The sequence below is a fragment of the Euprymna scolopes genome, chromosome 12, assembly GCF_053919585.1.
Source record: "Euprymna scolopes isolate OS-2025 chromosome 12, ASM5391958v1, whole genome shotgun sequence".
Taxonomy (NCBI): Eukaryota; Metazoa; Mollusca; class Cephalopoda; order Sepiida; family Sepiolidae; genus Euprymna; species Euprymna scolopes.
In genome coordinates, this window is record NC_136493.1 from 153,780,549 (window position 1) to 153,796,980 (window position 16,432).

A 16,432-nucleotide genomic window follows, 5' to 3' on the forward strand; every position below is an offset into this window, starting at 1 on the left:
TTAATATGAATAAATATTAATATTTATTTATTAATATAAATAAATATTAATATTTATTTATTAATATGAATACATATTAATGTTTATTTATTAATTTGAATAATATAAATGTTTATTTATTAATTTGAATAAATATTTATGTTTATTTATTAATATGAAACATTATTAATGTTTATTTATTAATTTGAATAATATAAATGTTTATTTATTAATTTGAATAAATATTAATTTTTATTCATTAATTTGAATAAATATTAATATTTATTAATTAATTTGAATAAATATTAATGTTTATTTATTAAATTGAATAAATATTAATGTTTATTTATTAATTTGAATAAATATTAATGTTTATTTATTAAATTGAATAAATATTAATGTTTATTTATTTGAATACATATTAATGTTTATTTTTTCATATGAATAAATATTAATGTTTATTTTTAAATATCAATAAATATCAATGTTTATTTATTAGCATGAATAAATATTAATGTAAAATATTTTGGACTTGTAATGAGACGAATGGTTTTGCCAATCATTTTTATAACCAACGGCTGTGCTAAACAACCAATGAAAACGTCCCCAAATTATTATAAAAATTGTCGAATTTTGGATTCAATCAGTTCGCCGTTTACTACGTCACGGACCGCATTTGATTCTTGGCTGCCATCTTGGTTACTGATCTGAACTACGCCACCATCTTTGTTCAACACAATGTCTCAAAACTTAACAGGTTATGCCCCCAGCCACTGTCTTTTCTTTGACGTATTGGAATCTAAATTTGAATTGTGGCAGGTAAAATTTCTGGGATATCTAAGGATTCGAAAACTACACAAAGTCATACAATCTCCAACAGAGAATCCAAACGACCCCGAATTTCTTGGAAAAAACGCGACTGTTTTTGCAGAACTGATTCAATGTTTAGACCAGTGGTGGCTCGTGCCTGGAGCTGTGGAACTGCAGCACCCCCAAGTCATTTCTACTCATTATTGTCGATACACGTTAAAAAGAATACGTTTATTTTTTTTCTTTCTATGTGATAATATATCATTTTACATATATATATATATATATATATATATATATATATATATATATAATCCTGAAGCTTAATGTCGATAATTGTCCCCATACTCATATAAGCATAAAAGCAAAACTTTGCTTGGAGCTGCGAAATTAACATTTACACATTCTTAGTGAAGTTCGATTCTGCGCATGCCCGATCTAGAACGGCCAATGTGAGCCAATTTGGAACTGTAGTTTTCGCAGTTCCAAACGTGGTGTTTGCGTGTTTTCGCTTTTTTTTTATCTTTTTTTAAAGAGGCTTTGTTTACAAATGTTTTCTTTTTATTATTATTAAAAAGTGTAACGTGTTCTTGTAAATAAAATCTCCACCTTAAAAAAAATTCCCACACTTTAAAATGCGATTTAAGCAAACAAAATTATACAATATGCCAAACTTTTTTTTTTAATTAAAAGTGTTTTGGCTTTTAGCCTTGAAGTTACCAACGCGACTAATGTTATTTTTTTTTTTTTACCTATATGGCTTATTTTGTTTTAGTTTTTACAGGGTTATTCAAAAATCAAGAGACTTTATTCAAAAACCAAGAGACTTTATTCAAAAATATAAAGACTTTATTCAAAAACCAAGAGACTTTATTCAAAAACCAAGAGACTTTATTCAAAAATATAAAGACTTTATTCAAAAATATAAAGACTTTATTCAAAAACCAAGAGACTTTATTCAAAAATCAAGAGACTTTATAATTTCATTTATTCAACACCTGTTATTACTTGGTAGATTAGGCCCCACATATTTCTTATGAGATTTTCAAAAATTTGCACATCCTCCCCATTTAAGTTTTCCAAAACATTACCAACATTAATTTTTAATTCTTCCCTAGTAACAGCACGAGGTCTTATGGCCGAGTATCTAGACTTAACCATACTAAAAAAATTTTCTATAGGGTTAAAGTCGGGGCTGTAGGGGGGAAGATATACAACTTCAATCTGGTGAGATTCTAAAAACTCTTTAACAACAATTGTCTTGTGGATTGGGGCGTTATCCATTACTAAGACTACATTTCTCCTTAAAACACCCTCATTAACAGCCCCGACGAGAAACTCAAGAAACCTCCCCCCATTAAACGATCCATCAATCAGTTTGTAATAGGATAAGCTGAACTGTGAAATAATACAGCAGGCTGATAGGTTTTGTCCTTTAGAAGGGGGCACATAAGTAACTGGGCTTACACCAATTTGCGAATATCCATAATTTTTGGATGTGTGCAAATTAAAGCCTGTTTCATCCAGAAACAAAACTTCGCGGTTTCGATAGCCCACAAAAGCCCTGGCGTATTCTCTCATTTTTCCACGGTGACTATTCGTGTTAACGACAGCTGCCTTCCTCTTCCGCCTTTTTCTTGTTAGCCCCGCTTCCTTCAAAAGTCTGCAAACGGAGGTTTGATTCGGGGTAAATCCAAATTTTTCTTCAAACTTTGTTTCAATCCCTTTTTGAGTTAACGACTGGTCTTCATTAATAATATTTTTAACCTTGTTTACCAAGTCAGGACGCTGTGTTGTAGGTCGCCCTGATTTTCCATAATTCTCAGAATAAGAGGAATCTGGATTTTCTCTTATCTTTGAAACTGCTTTATACACAGTAGACTTGCTCTGTCCTGTCATCTGCATAATTTCCGTTGCAGGTACATTTTGCCCAACAAGCCTTTTTATTAACTCAAAAAGAGATTCATTCATCATTACTCTGGGTTTCTTGTTAGCAGAACCATCCGAGTTCATATTGTTCTCCATACCTTGATTTGATTCTACTATTAAGGGTAAAATTTAAAAATAATTTTTTTTTATATATGTCTTTATATTTTTGAATAAAGTCTCTTGATTTTTTAATAAAGTCTTTATATTTTTGAATAAAGTCTTTTGATTTTTGAATAAAGTCTTTATATTTTTGAATAAAGTCTCTTGATTTTTGAATAAAGTATTTATATTTTTGAATAAAGTCTCTTGATTTTTGAATAAAGTCTCTTGATTTTTAAATAACCCTGTAAGTAGTTTGAAATCTATTTATTTTGTAGTAGTTAAACTTTACAGAATAAAAAATATTTACATTTTTTTCTATAGAAAAGCGGAGAAAATTTTATTTTTAAAATACATTTTAGTTTGAAATGTTTTTACCTTATATATATATATATATATATATATATATATATATATATATATATATATATATATATGCATATATAAATATATATACACACACATATATATACACATATATACACACACACATATATATATACACACATATATATATACACATACATATATATATATTATACACACACATATATATACACATATATATATATACACACGATATATATATGCACACACACATATATATATACACACATATACAAACACACACACACACACACACACATATATATACACACACACACATTATATATATATATATATATATATATATATATATATATATATATATATATATATATATATAAGTTTTAGCATTTATTTACCTCCCACGAGGACAAAGCAAGAAGTTTTACACTTTGAACAAAGATTTTTAATTAAAATGTGCAATAACAAGACGAGTATGTAAAATCGTTTTTATAATAAGCAAATAGTAAATAGCAAAGTTTGTTTTTATTTTTATATAAAAAGTTGTAAAAAGATTTGTAAATAAAATTATGTATCTTTAATTTTTTTTGTTTGCTCATAGTACAAACATGTAAACTTTTTTATTCTATATTTTATTTGCAAAGTTTTGTTATAAACACACATTTTTAAATTTTAAATAAAACTGTTATCCAATAAAACCATTTTTAAATAGTAGACTCCTAACTTTACCATCGTTTGCAGGCAAAGATTTTGTTTTTATGAAAAAATAAATTATTAAAAAATTGTAAATAAAATGTATTTAAAAAATGTTTTTCGTTTGTTTGCCTGCGGAAAAAGTCCGTAAAATTTTATTTAATCTGTAAAGTTTAAAAGAAATATATTTGTATATTTTTTTTATTACTCTGTAAAGTGTACACAATTTAAAATAGTGTTTTTTGATTAAAATGTTTTTGCGTATTACCCCTTTTTCGACGGCTTATAATGGCAAAGTTAAAAATATTTGTATTAAAAAAAGCAATTTTAATGACAAGCTTATTTTGTTATACGCTTATTTTTAATTAACAACAAGCTTTTTATAAATAAAATCGTTGTTAAATAGTAAAACTTTTTTTGTTAATAAAAATCTGTGACCTAAAAGTTATAAAAGTATGATTCAACTCTTCCAGTTCAATTAAATCGCAAAAAGAGGATCAAGTAAACATTGTATTCCTTCTACCCTAATTGATATTCTACTAATAGACTACCTAGTACTTACCTTTCCCAATACAATTGATATAAAAAGAATTTAACTATGATCTCCTTGCATCCCCAAGAAATAACTTCTGCGACGGTAAATGAACTTCAACAGATTGAGTTTTCACAGCTGTTTCTCCATGATAAAGTTGTAATTAAGAAAAGAAGTTGTTCAATGCCTGATATTCAAATATCTCCGCCAGGCATTTGCAACAACAAAGTGTATATTCGTAGCTTTAATGGTACCAACAGAAAAGTTGGCTTTGCGGATGTGAACTAAAAAAGGTATTGTTCTGCTTTCCTTGTTTGTTGTTAGGGAGTGATGTGACATGGACAAAAGATAGTTTCAGAACTATTAGCAAAATGAAAGATAGAACTGAAAAGCATGAGAAGCACGTTGACAATGTAGTTTCCCTATCAATTTTGGGGACCATAAATATTAAAGACAAAACTTAGTGAGGCCTGCAGACTTTCAATCAATCATCATAACATGAATGTTAAGAAGAACCGTGAAATTTTATCTAAAATAATAGATTGTATTTTCTTTTGTGGGAACTTTGAAACTCCCTTACGAGGACAGGATGAAAAAGATGATTCAGTAAATCCAAGTGTATTTAGAGGATTTTTAAATTTTGCATCTTAATTAGATCCAGATTTAAAGAATCACTTAGAAACCAGTAGTGTCTTCAAAGGTGTTTCCAAGACTATTCGGAATGGCATACTTGACTGTCTTTTACAAATATACTGCGATGAAATAAGGGCAGAAATTAGCAAAGCTTCCTTTGTAGCTGTCATGGCTGATGAAATAACAGATGTGTCTGAACATACACAAATGATCATTGTTTTTACGGTACGTCTTGGATGAAAAAATACTTAAACGCATTTGGGGATTCTTTATTCCAGAAAACCAAACCACTGATGGGATATCAAAATGTATTCTACAACAATTAGATATAATCCTTCAAGGGAATCGCCAAAAACTGATAGCTCAGACATTTGATGATGCAAATGTCATGAAAGGCAAAAAAGCTGGTGCTCAGGCAAAAATAAAAGCAGTTTATAGTAATGCGCATTTCACTCACTGTTATGCGCATCAACTTAATTTAATAATGAGGAATGCAGCAAGCATTACACGACATGCTAGAATATTTATCTCTAACATTTTGGCTATTCCGACTTTCTTTTCTAGATCACCACAGTGTCTGTCCATTTTTCAAGAAGCATCTGGATGTAAGCATTCTACGTGTATCCGCCACAAGGTGGAACTTTAACATACATAAATAGAGTTCATGAAAATGTTCAAGCATTAAAAAACTGTCACTGAAATTCAGTCAACATCATATGTAGATGAGACCGTTGCAGAAGCGACAGGAATTCTGAATATTTGAACGATGAAAATTTCATATTTTGGTTTGAGCTATTTCATAAAATTATGTCTCATGTTGAAATTATTTCTCGGGAAATTAGCATATATAAAGTCAATGAATACATAAAAAATTACAAAACTGCTATTTTAGAGATAAGAAACACCAAATACTGTGAAAATCCTTCACAAACACTCAAGGGCGAAGCTAAAGAACTGTGTGACTATATATCTGTTGATATAACGGACAGATATTCTTCAACTAAACATTTAATACTTGCTAAATTGTTTTACAAGATAAGCTTTGCTAGTTATAAGAAAAAAACTACCTACAGAAGAGATATCCTTGACAACTGAAGCATATCCCATGATTGACAAAGAAAAGTTTGAAACTGAGCTAGAAATATTTTATAGTAGGTCAGATTCAAAACATGCTATCCAACTTCCGCTCCACCATCTAGCATGCTTTGAATCGATCTGTTACGTTCACCATTTGAAAAGGGAATTTTTTTCCGAAATTAATAATGGATATTGTCGCAGACATAACAAGTAAGATATTTTACCTAATACAACTGAATAAATATATGTATATATCAACATATGTGTATGTACTTATTGATTTGTAAATCACCACTTGTTCTCGTCTACTTTTACCAACAACGACTATATTTCATTCCTCGTATTGTGACAGCCTTCTAAATCTTTACTACATACTTATCCCACACACTGTTTCAAGCAGACTACACATCAAAATATTAATTTGTATTTATTAATTTGAATAAATATTAATGTTTTTTAATATGAATTAGTATTTGTTTATTTATTTATATGAATAAATATTAATGGTTATTAATCTGAATAAATATTTATGTTTATCTATTAATATGAATTAATATTAATATTTATTTTTGATATGAATAAATATTAATGTTTATTTATTAATTTGAATAAATATGAATGTTTATTTATTAATATAAATAAATATTAATGTTTAATTTTTAATCAATATTAATGTTTATTTATTAATATGAATAAATATTTTTTAATATGAATCAATATTAATTTTTATTCATTAATATGAATAATATTAATACTTATTTATTAGTATGAATAAATATTAATTTTTATTTATTAATTTAAATAAATATTAATGTTTGTTTATTAATTTAAATAAATATTAATGTTTATTTATTAATATGAATAAATATTAATGTTTATTTATTAATATGAATAAATATTAATGTTTATTTATTAAATGAATAAATATTAATGTTTTTTTATTAATATGAATTAATATTTTTAATATGAATAAATATTAATGTTTATTATTAATATGAATAAATATTAATGTTTATTTATTAAATGAATAAATATTAATGTTTATTTATTAATATGAATAAATATTTTTTAATATGAATAAATATTAATTTTTATTCATTAATATGAATAAATATTTTTTAATATGAATAAATATTAATGTTTATTTACTAATATGAATAAATATTAATATTTTTTTATTAATATGAATAAATATTAATTTTTATTTATTAATTTCAATAAATATTAATGTTTATTTATTAATTTAAATAAATATTAATGTTTATTTATTAATATGAATAAATATAATTTTTTTTAATATGAATACATGATTATGCCTATTTATTCAAATAAATGTTAAACTTTTTTATTAATACAAATGAATATTAGTTTTTATAATGATAAATGTAAATGTCTATCTGTTAATACAAACTAATATTAGTGTCAGATTATTAATATTAATAAACATCAAAGGTTTTACTCATATTTACAATGGACTTGTGAATGAAACTTTTAATAAAAATGTTAGTTTCAAATAGTAAATCATTTTTTTGTTTCAATTATAAACATTGCTTAGATTTTAAAATGTGTTATTTTTAATTCTTTTACTCATGAAAACTTTTAAATAATACATAAAAACATTTGTCAAAATGACATGATTCAGCCTTTAATAACCTGAAAAGAGTTGATAAACAATTTGTTTTAAATAACTGTTTACTGAAATACACCTTTGACCCGAGTATCATATCAAACCATTTTACTTTCATTTGCAGTGAATTGTAATTGCAATGCTTGCTATTGTAATGTAAATGGCGAGTTCATCTGTAGCCTAGATCTACATGGTAAGTTCTTTTTCTCCCTACTATATAGCTTGCCATTTATAGCTCATCTACCTCATTTCCATTTTTCAAAGTTTGATTGAGATGGCACTCAATTTTCAATATGGTAGAAAAATGAATTTGTGTTTCTTTTTTGTGATTTGTTATTTTATTTTCATGATTCGAGTATGTTGTTGATGAATATTTTATTGGATTTAATTTTAGTATGTGTGTAATTTGTCGGTTTATTTAGCATTTATGAAAGAAAAGTATTTATTTAAGCAGAGAGTATAGAAATTAACAATTTTAGTTTAAATATTATTTATATTATTTACTTGACTATATTGCTGGAAAAATGGTTGGATCACTCTACCGTTCCAGCAGGTATCTCACTGCCAATGCAATTCTCTATCTGTATAAGAGACAAGTATGTCCTAAAATGGAGTACTATTGCCACATCTGGGCAGGAGCTGTTTGGCGCACCCTAACCAACCTTGATAGAGTTCAAAACTGTCTTCGAAACCTAGCAAGTGATGTCCTTTTCTCTTCCCTGCAACCTCTTTCCCACAAAAGAGATGCTGTTAGCATGTCTCTGCTCTATCATTGTTTTCATGGCAAGTGTTCGACTGAACTCCAATTTATGACCCCCCCTTTTGCCAAACTTTCACAAAAAAACACTCAACTAGCTACAACCACTATATATGATTTCCCCCACTCTTTATCTGTGCCTAAATCTAAATGCAGATTCCATGAACAAAGCTTCTTTCCAAGAACTGCCTACCTATGGAACACTGTTCCATTGGCTTGCTTCCCAGTTGAATGCAACATGGTAGTTTTTAAATTCAATGTAAACAAGTTCTTGTTGAGCCATCCCCACAAATAATCAAATTCTTGCCAATTTACACCATTAATGATTACTATACTACCACCTTACATTCATTATCCCTTATCCTTGAGTAACCTCTGGGCCTTGATCAGTGGTGACTCCAAGTAAAAAATATATATTGCATAACATTTTTTAGGCAAACACCTAATTACTATGTTGTCTTTATGAAATTATATTGGTGATATTATTCCATTGTAAATCTATGTATGGTAGTTATGTTATTTGATATTTTTTCTTCGTAAATAATCAACTATCATGTTAATCTACGTACGTGCAAAATGGTGGGAGCTTATATGGACTATGGTTTTAAAAAGCTGCTTATCATAATGTTTTTATTAGTTTTCAATTAATTTTTTGTGTGTCTTTAAAAGATAAAAGCCTAAATTTAATTTCTAAAACGGAAAAAAATTATTCTTGCACAGGAAAAAAATTATAATGAATAATTTTATCACATGGCTAAAAAGATTTCAGCTAAATTTTAAATTTTAATAAACTAATCGTAAAAATCCCTTGAAGATAAATATTATTTTTCTGGAACTATTTAAAAGATAACGATCGGGAGGGAGGAGGTCTTTGCCCGTCGTAAAATACGCTTAAATATGATATTTTAATTTGTCCAGATTTCGTATATATTATTATAGATTTCAAAAGTAAAAAAAAAACGTATTTGGGTGCCATAAGCTAGAATTGAAACCGAAGCCAAAACTGCAGCATTCAAAGCTGGTGATGTTACCACTGTACCAACGTGACACGCATTTGAACTGATTAAAAATTTCAAATAAACTAAGAAGAATGTACAAAATGTATTAGGTTGGTGCAAAAATAATGTTTTTTGACGTTAAACTATATATATATATATATATATATATATATATATATATATATATATATATATATAAACGATATTATTTTTGCACCAACCTAATATAACGATTTTTTCAATTTTGACACATTTTTTATCCCATAAAACTATTTTAAACAGCCATAAAAGAATGGTTCATAAAAAATCCAATCAATTGAGGCTCCTAGAGCCGCTCTGCGACTATTAGTTTAGGAGGAGATAGAGTTTGAAAATATTGAGTAGATAGACAGACAGCCTTTTATGTATTAATTAAAGTCTTAAGACAATGAATTTAAAAAATGGCCCATGCTTTTTATTAAAAATTGTATAATTATCTAAAAAATGTGAGTTTAGCAAAAAAAAAAAAAAAGAAAAAGAAAAATGACTTTAGTCTTTTACTAAACATCGAGTTATTGATTTGCAGAATTTGTAGGCAAGAAATGCAATAATAGTTCGTTTTATTATTTTTAACTTTATGTAGAAAAATGGGTTGGAATACTTCATAGAAATGGAAAAATTATTTTATGTTAATTTTGTTTTTGAAGATTATAAAAATATTTATTAATTTCTGTTCTAATAAAAAAGGAAATGTTTAATTAGAATATTTTTTAATGTACACAAGTTTTTATTTTTTATCTAAAAGACTTGATATTACTTTTAAATTCTGAAATTATTGATGAGGTCTGTTTATCAATGTTTCTCGTTAGAATTTAAAAAAAATGGTTCAAAATTTTTGTTTTTGTGTTACAGGAAAAGGGCTGTCCCCTTTCCATGTAAATAAGAAGACATTAGATAAGTGAAAATGAGATTAGGATAAGCCGAGACTCGAACCTTGTAAGCAAAGTTAAGAACTGGAATGTTAGAATTTAGCTATTGTTAAATTCTATCAGAAATAGTTCGATATTGTTTATATCGTAAAAAGAATTGATTGTTCATTCTGTTGGAAGCGGAATGTTAAAAAGGTCAGCCAAAAAGAATGAACATTACAAATTAAAAATATATTGTTAGAGTCATATGTTGAGAGTTCCTTTGTTGTCAAAAGCGTCTGCATAGTCACCTGAATTGGTCACGTTTGGATAACACACTTCTGATGTCATAACGAAGGGGGATTTTCAATATAGGAGCTAGAGGTAGTCAGTTCAGATAGAGAAGAGTCGGGAGTCAGTCAGAGAGAGAGTTGAGAGTCAGTCAGTTGGAAGTCAGTGGTCAGCTGACCCTTTGGAAGCGAAGGGTAGAAGACTAACCATGTAGATCCAAATTTGAATTCCTGACGTCATCAGCATTCGATCGGTCCAAAGCCAAGTACGTCCAAGGATGGAATACTGTTGCCATATCTGGGCAGGAGCTGCTAAAAACAGCCTTTCCTGCCTTGACAGAGTACAAAATAGACTTTGTGGCTTAGTGGGGGATGTCCTTTTCTCTACCCTGCAACCTCTCTCCCACAGAAGAGACGTTGCGAGCCTATCCTTGTTTTATCGTTATTTCCATGGAAGGTGCTCGTCTGAACTCCAATCTCTGGTCCCCCCTCGCCAATCTTTCACGAAAAACACCCGTCTAGTCGAATCCACTGTGAAAAATTTCCCCCACTCTTTATCTGTGCCTAGATCAAAACGTGGATTCCATGAACAAAGCTTCTTTCTTAGAACTGCACGCCTGTGGAACTCTGGTCCGTCTGCCTGCTTCCCACCGGACTACAACTTGGATGTGTTCAAGTCCAATGTTAACAAATTCCTAATGAACCGCCCCCTTAAGTAAACACTTCATCAAATCTCCACACTAACGTAATGTACTTGCAATAACCCTTATCCCTAAGTGGCTTCCGGACCTTGATAAGTGGTGATCACTGTGTAAAAAAAAAAAAAAAATGAATAAAGAATCATATTTGTGTTTTTGTAAAACAGTCGTCATGTGTTATTTGTCAACACTCAAAAGGTAATGTGTTAATTATCTTATAATGAACTTTGTGTAACTCTTGCAAGATTATGTATCTCCCCTCCTCTATGTTAAGAACCTGTATATATCTGTATCTATATGAAGTCCCCAAAAAATATAAGAATTGATATATAAATATCTCTCTCTCTTATTACTATCGTTATATTTGTTATATGTATTGTTTCAATATGAATCCGCCGTCATCCTTAAATATGACCCCCCCCCCAATACAACATTTGTTTTCAGTACAAATTGTCTACTACAGCAATATTATAATTTGGATGACAGTAGGTGGGCTGCAGATCCTGTCTATACATGAACGTTCTGTCCATCCATACGTGTCCAAATTAATTGTTCAAATTTCCTTTCTTTACTTACATAAGAAATGGTAAAATAATTTAGATTTATTAAAAATTAAATACATTAATTTTTAATAAATTATCCACCCAAAAATGCGATTGTTTCTGGTAACACCAGATATTTACGACTAGTTTAGGTAATGTTGACTTTATTAGTCCGCAAGATGGCGGGAGCAAACAGATGAAAAAAGTGGAAGGGAATGCAAATTTTAGCGAAACGAAATTAGCAAGTCGACGGTACAGCCTAGCAAGAAAAAAAAACAAAAACAACTCGGCTGCTGATAACAACAACTAATAACTAAGAAATGTTTTTTTTTGTTTTAACTAGATTGTAGTTTCACATAAGATTTTAATAAACAAAAATACCGTAAAAATAAATTTCATCGTCCTTTTTCTGCATAAAAAAACATTTATTAGTTATTATTTGTTGTTATCAACAGTCGAATTGTTTTGGATGTTTTTTTTTTTAGTTATTTCATTTCATTGTTTTTGTTTTATTTTCCATTTCATTGTTTTGTTTTGGTAATTATGCAGAGAAAGGATAATGAAATTCAATTTTTACTGTATCTTTTGTTTATTAAAATTTTATGTGAGACTACAGTCTAGGTGACCCCACCCCGCCAAAAAAAGCATTTCTTAGTTATTAGTTGTTGCTATCAGCAGTTGTTGTTGTTTTATTTTCTTTTTTCTTGCTAGATTGCATAATGAATTAATAATAAATGAATTAATAAATAATGCTCATCTCAATAATGAATTTCAGTTAAATAATATATAAAGCTGTAGTATTGTTTACTATAGGGCAACAATTTTATCGTTCTACCCTGTGTATGTGTGGGTGTGTTATATATATAAAATGTATACTCTTTAACCCTTATCCTCGAGTGGCCTCAAGGCCTTGATAAGTGGTGATGCCTATGTAAAAAAAAAAGACTGTACAGTCAACTTACTAATTTCATTTCGCTAAAATTTGCATTCCCTTCCACTTTTTTCAGCCGTCCGCGTCTGCTATCTTGCGAACTAATAAAGTCAACATTGCCCTAGTTTAATATGAGATAATATATCCCTTTTCTTTGGTAGTTTTTTTCTTTCTTAGTTTTCTCCTTTTTTGTTTGTTTCTTTCTTTTATGAGATTTTAGTAACTCTTTTTCGACACGTTCCCTTTTAACTTCTTTTTTTTTTTTTTTCATTGGCCTCCATGTTAAAAAAATTATTTTGTAATGTCTTTTTCGGTATGCTTACTTTAAACTTTTTTTTTCATTGGCTTTCATGTTAAAAAATTATTTTGGATGTCTTTTTCCGTTTCAGATTAAATTTCTTATCGGACAGATTCATTTCCTGTGTGGATCTGTGACAGACATTTCTCAAGAGTCCACGAATATATTTTAAAATCTTGACCTTCTTTGATGTCCATTTCAAATGTTATAAATATTTAAATAAATGAATCTAAATAAATGTGACTCTAAATGAACCGGTTTATAAATTGGAATCAAATCAAATATTTAAAAAATTTATCTTTATTTCGTTTTTGCAGCACAAATCTCAAGCCCTGATATTGATAAGAGAATATGTCAGCCCCTCCGTGACTGCAGACATTGCTCCTGTTCTAGTGGCGGCCTTATATGCAAAAGATTTCCTACTAATTATTGTAAGCTTTCTTTTTCTACACACGTGTATCTGTCTACCCCTTAATTATTTATCTCACATTCTCTATATATCGATCCCTCTTTCTATCTATTCCCGCATAGCCGAGGACTTAGTGATGAATTAATGAATTTTTGAATTGTGTTTCTATTTTGTATGTGTTTTTATATTCTCATAGTTTTTATATCATTTATTGAATGCGTAATTTGCATTCGTTAGAAATGTATATCTCTCAATTTCTATCGTTACCTCTGTTTACTTCACACTTTCTCTTTTGCTCGTTATGTAACAGAGTTGCTTGTGCTTATTTAGCAGCAGCAGTGCTATGACACTTATGCAAATGGTCGAGTCGGTGTGTAAGATGATGTCACAGCAGAAGAAGAGAAGGAAAAGGAAAATGGAGAAAAAAAAAAAACACCACGTGGTGAAAGTAGCGGCAGGGCGTGGCAGAGTGAGATGGACGTGTGGTCCCGTGGTGGTGTAAGAGACTTTTAAAGCATGTGTTCGACACAGCATAGTTTGTTAAACACAGGTTGTGTGAAAAAAAAAAAAAATAAAGGATGCAATGCATTATTTTGGATTATTTTGGAAATACCATGAAAAAATGCTGAGTGAAATTCCTTTCCACTTTTTGTTCCTTTGTGACTGTCTCTGCATACAACGTGTGGGTTCGTGTTAACGTATTTATCTCTATCACCAACCGTCTGCATTTCGTTTATCGATGTTCTTTTTATATCTACACATGAATATCTATCAAACTCTACTATTCTATCTCTCCTTTTTTATAGACTTCAAGCTTGCTTTCTGTATCCCAGTATCTTTATCTCTCTCTCTCTCTCTCACTCACTCACTATATCTATCTATCTCTCTCTCTCTTTCTCTCACTATATCTATCCATCTTTATTGATTATCTATCCATCTCTCTCTCATTAATCATCTGCATGTTTCCCTCTCTGTCACCCTCTAATCTCTGATAAAGATGCCGATCAATTTCAAATATTGTCATTTATAGAATACTAGCAGACCACCCGGCATTGCCCAGTCATAAAATACGCTTGAATATGATATTTTAATTTATTTTATTTATTTATTTATTTTTTTGCATGGTAGTCACCACTTATCAAGGCCCGAAAGCACTCGGAGGTAAAGGTTATTGGGTGTACAGTAATCAATGGGATAATATCGTATTAATCGTTAATAATGGAGATTTGATAAAGTGTCTTACTTAAAGGAGCGGTTTATCAGGAATTTGTTTATGTTGAACTTGAAGACATCCAAGTTGTAGTCAGGTGGGAAACAGGCAAACGAAAGAGAGTTCCATAGGCGTGCACATCTAAGAAATAAGCTTTGTTCATGCAATCTACGTTTTGATTTAGGCACAGATAGAGAGTGGGGACAATTATTGACAGTGGTTTCAACTAGACGGGTGTTTTTCGTGAAAGATTGGCGAGAGAGGACCAGAGATTGGAGCTCAGATGAGCACTTGCCATGGAAATAACGATAAAACAAAGACAGACTCGCAACCTCTCTTCTATGGGAGAGAGGTTGCAAGGAAGAGAAAAGGGCATCCTCCACTCAGCTACGAAGTCTATTTAATTTATGGAGATTTTATATTTATTATTATAGAGCTAATCTTTTATTGATTATGATATTGTACCCAATATATACTAATGATTTCAAAAGTTTAAAAGAAAAAATGGCTTAGGTGCAATTAACTAGAATTGAAACCAAAACATTTAGCATTCCAGCCTAAGTCGTTACCATTGGAGCTATTGACAAGTGCATAAGAAAACAGGATTTTTACCGGCTATGAAACAAGTCGAATTTGTTCCATGTGCAAGTCCTCTATATATAAAGTTTCAAGCTTATAGACCAAAAACTGAAAGAGAATTTTGGTAGACACACACATACACACGCACACACACACACACATACACACACACACACACACACACACACACACACACACTTTTATAGATATAGATATCCAGCATAATCACGTTGACACACCGGTTCCCAAAGTTAAGCAACGTTGAGTCTGGTCAGTACTAAAATGGGTGACCGTTTCAGAATTTCAAGTTCTGTATGTGCTCGCCGTTTATCTCGGCATTGTTTCCAGTCATTTTGGGTCTCTTCTTGCCACTGAGCCCAAGCAGTACCGATTCAGGAGAAGTGCGGTTGGAGATTACGCAACCCCTGCCTCACAATTACATGCACATGCTACCCTTACAGGCGTATCCATTGTTTCTTGAGACTGAAGAGAGGCATCGCATAAATATATATATGTTTTTTAAATTATATTTCACTCTTTTTAAAGCTCCATTTATGTTAAATATGACAGAGCATGTATATAAGAATAACAGTATGTAAATATTTTTTATTTTTTTTTATTACATTTTCACCCCAAACAAGGCACATTGCCACTTTGGTGTAGGGGGCTACTATCAGGGGAAACATCTACTGGGGTAGGTATTAGGGCAGCGAGATGTTGGTTCACGTTGCACTTGAACTTATGCATGTCAGTACAGTTGGGGAAGCAGTGACCTGGAATGGAATTCCAAAGTCTAGCAGTTCTGGGGAAGAAAGTACTGGAGTAGAAAGGTCTTTTACATCTAGGGATCTCTATAGTGTGGGGGTGGGATTTTGCAGCTTGTCGGGTCTGTCGAGGGTGTTCACGTCGTGGGGGCACAAGTGCTTGCAGTTCATCAGAGCATTCACCATTACAATACTTGTAGAACAGGCAGAGGGATGCAACGTTTCGACGATGGGACAGAGGCTGAAGCTTAGATGCCAGTTTAGGGCCTATCAGATTTGCGGCTCTCTTTTGAACCCTGTCAAGGAGCGAGAGACTAGTAGCCAATGCACCAGCCCAAATAT

General features: G+C 30.1%; 1 protein-coding gene across 3 annotated transcripts in view; it reads left to right on the forward strand.

Annotated features, from left to right (window-relative positions):
* LOC145291563 (uncharacterized) overlaps positions 1-16,432 on the forward strand; it is a 238,230-nt gene that overhangs the window by 119,311 nt on the left and 102,487 nt on the right. For all 3 annotated transcript variants that reach the window (XM_080137626.1, XM_080137629.1, XM_080137628.1), the window contains exons 15-16: positions 7,852-7,920; positions 13,446-13,559. In XM_080137626.1, the coding sequence (XP_079993752.1) occupies positions 7,852-7,920; positions 13,446-13,559 (183 nt within the window). The remainder of the gene's footprint in view (positions 1-7,851; positions 7,921-13,445; positions 13,560-16,432) is intronic.